This window comes from Diceros bicornis, chromosome 7 (genome assembly GCF_020826845.1).
Source record: "Diceros bicornis minor isolate mBicDic1 chromosome 7, mDicBic1.mat.cur, whole genome shotgun sequence".
Classification (NCBI taxonomy): Eukaryota; Metazoa; Chordata; class Mammalia; order Perissodactyla; family Rhinocerotidae; genus Diceros; species Diceros bicornis.
The window spans coordinates 64,594,303-64,607,980 of NC_080746.1; the positions used below are offsets into that span (position 1 = coordinate 64,594,303).

At 48.6% G+C, this 13,678-nt stretch overlaps 1 protein-coding gene across 1 annotated transcript in view; it reads left to right on the forward strand.

Moving 5' to 3' along the window:
• DNHD1 (dynein heavy chain domain 1) overlaps positions 1 to 13,678 on the forward strand; it is a 68,888-nt gene that overhangs the window by 31,009 nt on the left and 24,201 nt on the right. The window contains 10 exon segments of the mRNA XM_058545840.1: positions 2,597 to 2,754; positions 3,230 to 3,400; positions 3,402 to 3,723; positions 7,014 to 7,141; positions 7,244 to 7,442; positions 7,831 to 7,925; positions 8,451 to 8,658; positions 10,061 to 10,186; positions 10,509 to 10,606; positions 10,724 to 13,613. Of these exon segments, the coding sequence (XP_058401823.1) occupies positions 2,597 to 2,754; positions 3,230 to 3,400; positions 3,402 to 3,723; positions 7,014 to 7,141; positions 7,244 to 7,442; positions 7,831 to 7,925; positions 8,451 to 8,658; positions 10,061 to 10,186; positions 10,509 to 10,606; positions 10,724 to 13,613 (4,395 nt within the window).

Sequence of the window (13,678 nt, forward strand, 5' to 3'; positions counted from 1 at the left end):
CCTGCTTTCTTTCTGACACTATTTTGGGCAGGCTTTCCTCCACTGTTGCGAGAAGTCCGTGTTTTTTCTGGTTTGTTAGCTTCTTGATCCTTAGTCCAGGATCAACTGGCCTCTTCAAGAGGAACAGAGAGAAAAGCACAGGTTCAGAATTCTGGCTGTTTTTCACTGGCTTGTGCCACTGCAGATCCCTGAGCTTCACTTTCTTTATTTGTAACATGGACATGATAATGCAGTCACTCAAAGGGTCTTGGCAAGGAGGGTTAAATGAGATATTATTTGTAATACTCCGAGCATTGAATATGGCATGCAGTAGGTGCTTAATTTTTTTCATTTCACCTTATCCCCTTCTGTCTGCTCTCATCCTTCTTACTGATCTAATTTTATCTTCTTATTCTCCAACTTTGTTCCTCTTCTACCTGGGCTCTCTTGAATAGCACACGACATAATTATCCACTCTGGTGAGTTGTCCTCACCAGAAACTTGGATTTATCCTTTACTCTTCCCTCTTCCTAACTGCACCACATCCAACTGTTACTGAACCAAGTGGGCTCACCTCCTGGGGAATTAAATAAGACTCTATACCAGTGGAAGTTTTCTCACAAAGTAAAGTGTATTTGCAGCAAATAGGAGGCCATGAGGAATCATTTCCAGAGTCATGGTGTCTCCGAACAAAGGGAAAGCAGGAACTTATATTTCCGAAAGGGAAGCAGGAACTTATATTTCGGTTAGGGAATGAATATTCAAAAGGGAGAGGTGGGTATTCGCTTGCACAGGCTCAGTTGGAGAACATGCTTCCACATAATGAGGCCTAAGCACCTCCTGGAGAGATCTTTGCATTAAAAATAAGGCAAAGGTCATGGGCATAGCTCTTGTGGTGAGGCTTGGTCAGTTTCAGGATGGCTGTTGGTTACAGCTCCTTAACACACAAAAGGAAAAGAAACAACTTGGAAAAACAGTTAATTGCTTCCAAACCCACCTTTGAGTTTCTCAAGTTACCTAGTCAGTGACACAACCTGTCACCAAATGCTTCCCATTCTTCTGCCTTCTAAATATCTCTCAAATCTGTTTTCCCATCCATCTCCAGCAGCCCTGGTATTTTATGAATCTGTCACTTCTTTATGCCATACGGTGTCGCTGTTGAGCCCCTCTCTGCCTTTGCCTGCCTGATGCTGCTGGTCCAAAAGTGGCACCATTACAACGGCCTAGCTACTGTCATAGGCCAGAGGGGTAGTTTGAAAAAGGATGAGTACACATCCTTGTGTTCTGTTCAACCTTGGGTGCCCTTTGATAGGTTCCTTCCCTCTTGGTTTTCTCAGTCTCAGCTCTTGGTGCTCAGTCCTCTTGGTTACTTCCTCCAAGGCTCCAAAAGTGCCATACCCAGTATATCTCAATTCTCTGCCCCTGGAAGTCACGATCCCACTTTCCAGTTGCAGAGATGCTCGTAAGGGATAAGTCAACTTACTTTTCACCCTCAAAACATAAAATATAACAGAGTGGAGCCAGGCTACCTGAGTTTGAATCCTTCCTCTGCCACTGTGTGATGTTGATAAAATTACTTTACCTCTCTGAGCCTCAGTTTGCTTATCTATAAAATAGGGACAATAGTAGTATCTACTGCAAAGGGTTTTTGTGACTATTAAGTGGGTTAATACAGGTAAAGTAGTTGACTTTGTGTCTGGCACATAGTAAGCACTCTATACTGTATTTTGTGGTATACTGCATATTGTATTTCTTTGTTGTGTTTTGCTGTTCTGTGCATATTTTAACATCTTTGAACTTAAGAGGTGTGTTATGATTGATGACGTGAGAGTTTATATGGCATCGTTTTTTTCTTTTTTCATGGTTTATAAAATAATGGTGCTTCTTACAGTCAGTAGTATCTTAGATTTGATGAGGTATTATATTGGTATTATTCCTGCCCTCAGAGACAATGGAGTGTTCGTATCACCAAAGGCAGCTTCCAAGATTATCTTCTAGCCCCATATCCTTTAATCCTTAAAAACAAAAGGCAGATTTAACATTCTTCTTGGTACCTCTTCTAGGAGAGCAGAGGCAGTAAGACTCCCCAAAGAGAAAACTCATCTCTGATGGGGCATTCTGCTATTCACGAACACGTCACTCCAGGGCCTTTGCACATGCTATTTCATCTACTTGGCGTGCCTTTGCCCCTTGGAGCATTAACTACCCAATACATTCAACCTCAGTGTCCCCATCTCTGAGGAGGCCTTTCCCAGCCTCGTTGGGCCTCCTTTCCCTTCACTGTGCCTGATTGAGGGCTCCTGGGTACTTGCAGAGCATTTATCACACTGGTTTGTGATTGTCCATTTATTGTCTGTCTCTGCCACTGCATCGTGAGCTTCTGAGGGTGGGAACACTTTCTGTCTCACTCACTCTTGTCTGCTGGTGCCCAGCACAAGCCCCAGTGTAGAGCTGCTGACTAGACAGTGAGCAGAGGTCCAGTAAGTGTTCAATGAGTGAAGGAATGAATTCATGGTCTGGCTTCCCCTTTAAACTTCTCCCACTCTGGACCCACAGCGCTCGCCTAGCACCCCTTCTTTTTTTGTGCACCTGACACCTAACTCTCTCCTGTCTTCAGAGTCCAAGCTGGAGAGCATCAAGAAGGACATTCTTGCACAGGTGCAGCATGAGTGCTGGAGCCGTAGTCAACAGCTGATGATGGAGCTCACGGGTTTCGTAGAGGTCTTCCAAAGCATCAACTCAGACATTCACACCATCGCACAGTGCTCCCAGAAGGTGGGCTCTCCCCCTCCTTCCTTCCCGGCTTATCCAGGGCCCATCCTGCTCAAATGCTCAGCACACTCTCTTCAGGTCTCAGCCAAGCTCCCCATGGGCCTTGATGCTCTTAAACTGCTCGCATACGTGATCTGCACTTGCTAATTCTCGCCCTGTTCACATGGCCCTCAGTTTTCTCATGGCAGCAGGAGGCCCTGGTGTGAAGAGAGACACATAGTTCTGCTCTCTGTGACAGTCAGATAGGGATCTGTTGCCCCGTCATCAGGGTAATGACTTGGTGGGGGAGGAACTGTGCTGTCATCACAGAGACATAGGTCAGATGGGGATCTGATTGCAGATTGTCCCTGGACCCAGTTGGTTAAAAGGCAGCTGCTGGGGTTTGGAGCCTCCAGAAGGTGGGGGTGCCCCTCAGGGATGGGCCCAAACTGGTGCGCAGGGTTGTGGGGGTGCTGGTCTCATGCTGTAGCTCCTGCAGTTGAACGAGGCCAATAAGCAGTACACCAAGCTGGAAGAGCGACTGGAATACATACGGTCACTCCATGAACTCATCCGCAACCACTTTAGCCTCTTTAATGCAGAGAACGAGGCGCTGGACATCTCGGTGAGAGGGCAATTCAGGGAGTCTCCCGTCCCTCCCAGTCCCCCTTCCCCCACAACCACATCTCCTTGACTGCCCTCTGCTTGCCCTGCAGCTTCTGGATGCGTGGGAGGCATTTCAGTTTGAGAAAAGCCAGGCCTCAGAGTTCCTACTCAGCAAGCAACATGCCATTGTGCCCAAGCTGCAGCAGCTGATGGCGGCAGCACTGGCAGAGCTGGAAGGCCTGATTGAGAAGGCCCTGTCCGGTCCCTTCATGGACCCTGCGCAAGAGCAGAGGAGCACTGAACTCCAGCTCATCTCCCTGGAGCGTCAGTTCCAGAACACAGCCAGCCACCTCAGTGAACTGCACCATGCCTATGTTACCTTCACTGGTACTGAGGATCCCCGTACAGTGGTGCAACTAGGCGGGTTTCCTTCTGCACGTAAAGAACTTTGTGGGCCCAAGTTTCTTTTCTCAGATGAAGTCACTTCTAGCAGTCACTTCTATCCCTGGGTAGGACACATTGCTTCTGAGTTGCCTCTTGGCCAACTACCAACTATTAACTTCTCTGCCTGTGGACATCTCCAGTCCTGGGGCCATTTGGCCAAATGGGAGGTGGAGGACGCTCTGCAAGGGACTTTTTCTTTGGTCAAGTATTAGGAGACACTCATCCCGTACTCTGCTTGACATAGACCACAGACCTTGACCTTTCCTGCTAGGGATGGGGGTATTTGTGAAAAGCAGAGCAGGGGACGTAGGCCTTGTGATGCTAGGCCCAGGAAACCCCAAGCGTTGCTTTTACTTCCTTCCTCCATCCCTGTCTCCTCACCAAACTCCCAGTTTTTGTTAAAATAATCCAGGATCTTAGATCCAGGTTATTAATACTACTCTTTATTTTCCATTCTATATCTTTTATTTTACTCATTACTTTTGACATTTGCTTTGTTTTATAACTATGTTAACAACTATTCTGACATCTAAGATTTCTTTGGTTGGTTTACCCACCTACCATTCTTTAAAATACCACATCTTTTCATTATTTTCATTCTTTCCTTGGATGGCTGCGATATTTCTTTGAGTATTTCTTTTCCTAAGTGAGTTAGAGGTGTTAAAATTTCTAAGCTCCTTATGCTGAGATGACTTTATAATGTACTTATATCACAGCTTGGCTAAATATTGAATTCTGAAGTCACAAAATTTTTTTCCCCAAACTTAGATATTGCATCATTGTTTTCTGACATTTATAATTGTGGACAAATCTGATATCAATCTGATTTTTTTCCTTTGTAGGTAATCTGTTTATTGATTGTTTGATAATGGATTTTATATTTGCTCTGGTCTCCTTCCAGAATTCTTATTTGTATATTCGATTTTCTGGATCTTTCCTCCATTTCTTTTATCTTCTTCATCATCACTCATTCCTTTATTCTTTTTTTCTGAGTTCTGGGGAAATATTGTGAGCTTGTCTTATAAATTTCCATTTTATGTGGTATCTACTCTGTAATTTCCACTGCATTTTCAAACACACACACATATTGTTGTGTAGATGCTTATGTGCACATGTATATGTATATAAGTGTATATACATGTGTATATATACATGAATATATTTCCTAGCTCCATCTACTGAAGAGGCCAAGAAACAAAAATACTCCAATAGCAAGGAGCCACATGGTGCCCAGATCTTAGTTTCTAATACCATTTCCCACTAAAAGGAACCAGGGCTCCTCAGAGGATGGATGATTCCAGGACTGTGGCAGGGTAGACACAAGATGAGCCTGGAATATCTTTTTAAGCCAGAAAGTAAGGAAGTGTTAAATTCTTTGAAAAAGTTATGGGAGCTTGTCACAAGGATACAGAAGGTGTGTAGTAGGTTATACCATCTAGGCTTGTGTAAGTACACTGTATGATGTTCACACAATGATGATATCTCCTAATGACACATTTCTCAGAACGTATCCCTATTGTTAAGCTATGCATGCCTGTATATGAAGTTGATAATTATACTGTAATTATAGAATATAATATCCCTGTTCTTAGGAAATACACACTTGAGTATTTGGGCATAAAAGGCTGTGATATATGTAACTTACCCTTAAATAGTTCAGAAAAGAATTATGTGTTTGTGTGTGTATATGCATACCCATACACAGAGCATGTAAACACAAATGATAAAGAAAATGGGTGAAATGTTAAAAAAGGTGAATCTAGATAAAAGGTATACAGGTATTCTTTTTACTATTTTTTCTTGCAGCTTTAAAAAATTTGAAATCATTTCCAAATAAAAAGTTTTAAAATGCAGTGGAATTTACTGAAGAGATACCACAGCAAATGTCCAGAGGACATTTATCCTCAAGTTTGTCTTTATCTGCTCATGCATCTGGAGGTATTATGTCTGCTCCTTCTTACAGAGAAAGTTCTTTACTTGTCCAGTATTTCATGTTGAGATAACTGCTATCAAAGACATAGGTCTCTAGCTGGATCTTTTGAGTTCAGACAAAGGAAGATTGGAAGGGTTCAGATTTACTGTCATTTTTTTTTTGTCAGATCAGAGCTCTGATCGCCTAATGATTCTCAGTCTTTTAATATTCTGAGATCTCCATGATGGATAATGCTTATACATGTAAGATCCATGATTCCCAGCATTTGAGTGTAACTTCATCACTTTTTCTCTCACTCAAGAAAATATACTGGAATTCAAGTGAATGAGAATGACAGTTTCATTGCAATATCCTTGAATCTGGTCTAATGTCTTTTAAGTAAATTGAAAGCCTCAGTATTATAATTATTATTAATCGCAAATTACTTTTGACACATATCTCACAACTGAATATAAATTATTGGTTAAGAACTAATGCAGTCGCTTATGAGATAAAGGGAGGGAATAATGGCCAGAGGCAAACACAACAGGAGGCATCACCATGTACCCCTGATATTCCTCCCTGTGGGCCGGATCTTTTTTCATGTGCATCTCCCTGAACTCATCTGTCCAACATGTATTTGTTGAGTGCTTATGGCACACCAGACTTGAGGTGTATCAATGAACAAATGACAAACCCCCGCCCCCGTGGACCCAACATTCTAGTTGGGAAAGAAAGACAACAAATACTAAACATACAATATAAGCAAATTATGGAGCATGTGAGAAAGTGATAAGTGGTATAGAAAAGAAAAAACAGAGCAGGATAGGAGGGGTCAAGAATGCCAGGGAGGGTAGATAGCAGTTTTTAATAGAGTGGGCTGCATAGGCTCATTAAGAAGATAATGTTTGAGTAAGGACTTGAATTTGGTGAGGGAGTGAGCCATATGGTTCTCTGAAGGAAGAATGTTCCAGAAAGAATGAACTGCCAGTCAAAGGCCCTCAGCAGGAGGGTGCATGCCTGGTGTGTCTGAGCAACAGTGAAGAGTCTGGTGTGGCTAGAGTAGAATGAGTGAAATGGAGACTAGCAGAAAAGAACCCTTCCCTTTCACTACCATCACATTTTCCCAGATTTTCTTTCTTTAGAATAACTGCCCCTTGGGTTGTCTTCACTCCATTGTTGTATTGAACAATTTTAGACTCCCCCGACCTTGGCACTTTCAGGACCCCCTCTTCTGTCATTATGGGTTCTTGACTGACCATTCCCATCAAGCCCCCGACCCGCACACATAGCCCAGGCCTCACCCAGCCCTGTCCCACAGGGGATGAGAGGCCTGTGCCCTTGCCAACCTGTGGGACCCATCCTATTGTGCAGCAGCAGCGCATCTGGCACCTGTACCGGGTCATCTCTGAAAACATCAGTGAATGGAAGTGCATGGCTTTTGCCAAGGTGCTGACACCCTTCCTTGGAGCTCTTGCCTGGGAGTGGAGAGTCTCTGGGGGATGGGGGTGGGAAGGGTCTCCAGCTGACAATGAACCCTTCTCCCTACAGTTCAGCCTGGCTATGGCCCAGGAGAAGACAGATGGTTGGCTGACAGAGGCGGCCCGGATGAGTGCAACCCTGGGGCTGCACAGCCCGGTTCTGCAGCGCTGCATGCGCATGCTGGAGGAGTTTCGCAGCTACCTGCCATTGCTTACCAAGCTGGGCAGCCTCCAGCTACAGAACCTCAACTTCCAAGCCCTCCTGCAAGGTGTGTTTGGGTAGAGTCAGAAGGGAGGGGAAAGGAAAGACAGGGATTAGAACAATGTGACAGCTCAGTTCCCTGCTACTCCTGTTGAAAACATTTTTCCTCCCTGGGTTGCTCTCTGCCTTCCCCCATGTATTTATAACCCCTTTTCCTCCACAGGGAAAAACATTTCTAGATTCCCACACTACCATATGGGTCCTCTCTGCTGACCTGGGCTGGGCTCTGCACTGTGCTCTGGACCTTAGGTTCTGGGCTCTTGGCTCTATGTTGAACTTTGAGATCTGACATCTGGGAGCTGGGCTGGGCTCTGGGTCCTGCTCTGGGCTCTGGGATAGGGGCTGGACTCTACCGTATACTGGATGTTGCTCTGACTTGTCCCCTCTACCTCCAGCCTTAGGGCTGGGCAGTCTCCACAACATAGAACTCCTAACACTGGGCCAGCTGCTGAATTGTCCACTGCTGGAGTTTTCAGATCGAATCAATCAGGTGGGGCCCACTGGAGGGATGGAAGTGGTCCAGCCTAGGACCTGTTTGCTAAACTCTAGTAGAGCCAGTTAAGGCCCAGCAGCCCCTTGAGACAAGAGGGCAGTAGATATTGGCTTGTGGGTGGGTGGTTGAGATTGCTGGCCTGCCTAGAGGGTATGGGGATCTGATGGGTGGTTTCAGATTCTGTGTGATTGAGAGTATGCCCCCACCAGGGGAAGGAAATGTGTGGCCACCCTGAAGTTGGGGGCACACAGGATGGCAGATGTCCCCCAACACTTACCCTATCCCAAAAGAGCACGAGCTGATGGAGATACTGTCTGCTCAGCTAGAGCGTTGCAAAAGAGTGGCTTTCAAGGCAGCAGCCCTAGGTCAAAGTATGCTGCTGATAGCCTATCTTTGAAGTCCGATAGTCCCAGTCTATCTCTGAGACCTCCACTCCCCTGAGCCCTGGCCTTTAAGTCCCAGCTCCAAGGCTATCCCCTGAGCCATTACCCAGTCCTGGTTCCTAAGACCCAGCTGTTGCAGATCTGGCAGTGTGAAAACGAACGAATTCATGCCCAAGAGACCCTACAGTGGCTGCAGCGGGTCTGGGAAATGCGCCAGCTGCGACTGCTCAACTTCATGCTGCATGTGCCCTACCACCCCCCAGCCTCAGAGCGCTCCAAGAGGCAAACACTCCACAGCCCCCACTGGGAAGTGGTGGACAAGGATAGTGGCACCTTCATCCTTTCAGGTGAGACCCAGCCCTTGTAGACCAGTGAAAGCCCCCTGCGGGGGGACCATATTCATCCACCATATCCACCAAGCCCTGCCAGATATGACTTCCCTAGCCAGGGTCCCATCCTTACTCTACAGCCTGAGACATCAGTCTGTTCTGAGACAGTGTCTTCATGTAGCTCCTGTACAGTCTTAATCTTGGGAGTCCCTCTGCTCTCGCCCAATGCCTGGCCTCTTCAGCAGAGGTCCTTTCCTTTCTAGGTGTGCTAAGAAATTCCTTATGGTCATATCTCTCCACCTTTCAATGCTCTGTCCTCTAGATTACACCCTGCTGTTTGATCTTTTGCCCCACTCATTCATTCCTTTTTTATTCCCTCAACAAATTCACCTGCTCCTCTGAGCCAAACACAGGGGACCCTGAGATTTACAAACAGAAGTTCTGTCCCTTGGGAGCTCCCAATCCAGTGAGAGAGAGATAGTTGAACAGAGATAAATACATGATGGAGCACCTAATGAGGACAGTGGAATCTCTGAAAGAGGACCAGCTTCAGAGGACCAGGAGAGTCAGAGAAATCTTCCCTTCCCATAGGCAAAGGTCTCATGCTGACTTCTGAAGGAGCAGGAGTTTGCCAAACCTGCAAGGGAGAAGAGCATGCCAGGCAGAGGGAACAGCATATGTACAGACACCCAAGATGGTGTAGCTAGGGAATTGCCAGTAGAGAAATTCTCTCACCCAACACAATTGAAACCCAACTGGCGAATTTAAAAAGTTAGTTAAATAGGAAAATCATAAAATAGGATGCATACATGCCTTAAGATTTTTATTTTAGCATAAAACATATAAATGTACATTTATTTACTAACCTTTTAACCTAAGGACGAGAGCTTTTCTTTGATTTGCAGTCAACTGATAGAAGTTCCTCACTGCCTTTCTTGCATTAATGCATTGTCTACTGTTTGAACTTTCAGTTTCTGTAAAGTTGAGTGGTGACATGAAGACAATTGTGAAGTTACCTGAGTCCAGAACTTTTCTGGATTTTTGTTATAATTTCCTGGTTTTTAAAAATTGACTTGCCTATACCTAATTTAATATCATGTTTTTATCAACTCACCTTTACTAAAGCCTTCCATAGTTCCTATAGAACCAGCAACTCTTTTCGCACCCATATTTCATTGGTTAACGTACTATTAGATTAAATTCTGTAATTAAAATTATAACTCATATAAACAGGTTTGTAAACACCCTCTGATTCTTGGTAAGAGTACAGTTCAACTAATGAAAGAAAAACCGTTTGGGTCTTCTAGAGAATAGCTTGAGATCTGTGAGGTTCAGTGTATTTTAGGTCTTGGTCACCTGTGTCCTTGCCCCATCTGACTGCCAGCTCAGCTCAGCTCAGCTGGAGCCCACTCTTCCTTAGATTGCAGCAGCCTGCAGGATTCTATCCAGGAAAGTCTTCAGGTATTGTTCAAGATCCTGGCCACCCAAAAGTCAGGAGACTTATACAAAAGAGCTTTGGAGTGGGTGACCATCATGCATAGCCTGGGTGAGTACAGGCCTCTTGCTGGGCTGATGGGCGGGCCCTGAAGCAGGATGGCCCAGAGGGATAGGGTGAGAGGTGGGGTTTGGGTGGGGAAGATCTGAAGGACACAATGAGGACCTCCTTGAGGGCTGCATCTTGGGGTGAGGTGACCAGGACTTTATTTACAGTGAAAGTTTTCTCTCCTCTAGGCAAGGTCCCTGAGTCCTGCAGAGCAGAGTATTTTGGGGTGGGGCACCCTGAGAGGTTAGGAGCAGGCTGGACCCTCTTACAGAAGCTAGAACCCTAATCTCCCTCCAGTGTTCCTTTCCTCTGGCTGCTCACACAGGTGCCCTGATGGAAGTGTGGGTGACTTTCCAGCAGAAGTGGATTTTTCTGAGTAAAGTTCTGTATGAGATGAAGATCCAGTTTCCTAGTTCGGACCTGGTAGGGAAGCGGGGTGAGGCAGTGTGGGCAAGGGCTACTGAAGAGTGGGGCTCAGGGTGGGAAGGGGGAGCTGCCCTTTCACGTCTGCCCTCACTTTTACCCTTTCCCTCACCACAGAACTCCCACTTCAAGGCCATAGATGATCAGTATCGGACCCTGATGCAGATCTCTGTAGCTGACCCCCTGGTTCTGTCGCTTATAGTGCCCAGTGCCAAGCGGAGCCCTCATTTCCAAGGCCAGCAGCTGCAACAGCTGCTGCAGAAAGGCTCAGTGGAGCTGGAGGGCATGATTATGGCTCTGGAGAGCGTGCTCTATGGGGTGCGTGCTCACTTCCCCCGCCTCTTCTTTCTCAGTGACAGTGAGCTGGTGGCCCTGCTGGCTGCCCCACTGGAGTCATGTGAGGCCCAGCTATGGGTACGACGCTGCTTTCCTCACGTGCATGCTGTGAGCTTCAAGTCCAGCACAACTGATAAAAACATGATGGATGACTGGGAGTCAAGCCCAAGCACACAGACTCAGGTGGAGGCGCTTGCAGTTCTAGGGGCAGGTGGGGAGGAGGTGAAGCTGCAGGGGCCCCTTCCTCTGCATCCAGATCTCCCCAAATGGCTGGCATCTCTGGAGAAGTGTCTGCATTTGGCACTGGTGCACATGCTGCAGGACTGTGTGGCTGCCCATCTTGCTCTGGGCCCATCCCTAGACAAGGCCTTCAAGAAGCTGCCTCTGCAAAGCCAGTTGTCCCTGCACCCATATGTCCACCACTGGCTGGATTTAGTCCAGGCCTTCCCATGGCAGTGTGTGCTGGTGGCAGAGGAGGTGGTATGGCGGGCCGAGATGGAGGAGGCTCTGCTTGAGGGGAGGACCCTAGCCATGGTCCCCATGAATGTGCACAAGCTTGAGGTACTGGTGCATTTTTTACGGGCCCAGAGGGCCTCCCAGGGTGGGCAGCCCCTGCCCTCTGTCCGCCAGACCAGCCTGCTCAGTGCCCTGCTGGTCATGGCAGTGACTCACCGGGATATAGCACAGCTGCTTCAGGAGCACCAGGTCAGTGATCTGACAGACTTTCACTGGGCCCGCCAACTCAAGTACCACCTGGGTTCACCTCACGTCGTCCCCCAGAGTCCCCTGCAGAGTCTCAAGACGATTGCGTCTACTGAGACTTCTCTGTCACCAGCTGCATGCTGGATAGATGTACTGGGCCGGTCATTCCTGTACAATTATGAATACCTGGGTCCGAGACTGGGGTCTCTACCCAGCCTGCTGCCTGAGCGGCCAGCTCTGGTGCTGTTATTGGCCCTGGAGGAGGTGGCGTGTGGGACTCTGCTGGGCCCTGATGGTGTGGGCAAGGCAGCCATAGTGCAGAGCCTGGCACAGGCCATGGGGCGCCAGCTGGTGGTGATGCCCTGCTTGCCCCAGATAGAGGCCCAAAGCCTGAGCAACTACCTGAACGGTGCCCTGCAGGGTGGTGCCTGGCTGCTGTTGAAGGCAGCCCAGCACCTGCCGCTTGGCTTGCTCTCTGCCCTGGGCCAGCGCCTGGCTGAACTTCACCACCTCTATGCCCCACTGTACCAGGAAGCTTCCCGAAGCACCAGCATTATGGACCCCACCCACTCCCAACTCCTTGGCAGTGGCTTCTTTGAGAAACGTCACGTGTTCATGCGCCTTGGCTATGGCTGTCTCTTGACACTGCGTGCCCTGAGCCCTGCTGTGCCTGCTAACCTGCACCTACTGCTGCGGCCTGTGGCACTGACACTGCCTGACTTGCAGCAAGTAGCAGAGCTGACCCTGCTGGGTGCGGGGATGCGGGATGCCTCCCGCATGGCTACCCGCCTATCCAAATTCTTCTCCCTAGAGTGTGAGCTGGTGCCTGGGTCCCTGCCCTGCCGCTTGCCACTGCTCAAACAGGTACTAGAGGACATGATACAGGCTCTAAACATGACCGAGGAGGAACCCAAGTCTCAGCAGCCCCACAACCTAGCTGCCATTGAGGAGGCTGCCCTACTGCGTGCCCTGCTACGCTCACCACTGTTCAGCATCCTCAATGGGGTCCACCTGCACAACCTCCAAGAGCTGCTCTGTGGGCTCTTCCCTAGTGCCAGCCAGGTGCTGGCAGAGCCTATGACCCACAGGCTGAGGAAGCCACTGCTGGTGGAGGAAGTGCAGCAGGTAGGCCTGCATCCCAGCCTTGATATTTTGGGGTCCCTGGAGCAGCTGAGCCAGGCCTTGGGCCGGGCCTCAGGCATTTTGCTCCTGGGCCCTGCAGGCAGCGGCAAGACCACTTGTTGGCATAGCTTATTTAAGATCCAGAATCGGCTGGCAGCCATGGAGGATGCCTCGACCCAAGGCTACCAGCCTGTGGAAATTACTCATCTGTATCCCAGTGTCCTCAGCCCCCAGGAGTTCCTGGGATGGCTAGAGGGATCCTGCTGGCACCATGGCGTCTTCCCCAGGCTGCTTCGTGCAGCCAGTCAGAGTAAGGCTGTGGGCCCACAGGGGCAGGCACAGGAATCGGTGGGGACCCAGCACTGGATAATATGTGATGGGGCCTCCAGTGCTGCTTGGCTGGACTCCATCACTTGCCTCCTGGGTGACCCGCCCCTGCTTTGCCTCCCCAATGGTCAGCAAATAACACGACCCCCAGATACTTTTCTTTTGATGGAGGTGGGAGACGCAACAGGCATGTCCCCGACAGTGGTGGGCCGTTGTGCCCTAGTCTGGTGTGGTGGGGAGCAGACTTGGCAGGGTATGCTTAGCATCCTGATGGCAGCCCTGCCCCACGAGTACCGCCTGCAGCTCCAGACAGTCACCGAGCTCAACCGCCTGGCTGAAGTGCTGGTGCCTGCAACATTCCGATTCCTCGCCCACCAGGGTGCCAGCTCTCTGCTGCAGGTACATGGGCAGCAGGCTCTTTGCCCAGGCGTGGCTGAAGTTACCAGCCTGGCCCGCATTTTGCGTTGTCTCCTTGACCCCCACCTGCACATAGATGAGGAGGAGAAGGCACGTGTTCCAGGTGAAGGGAAGGGAAAGGGAAAGGCTGGTTTGAGAGATATGGGGCCTTGAGATATAGCTGGAGCC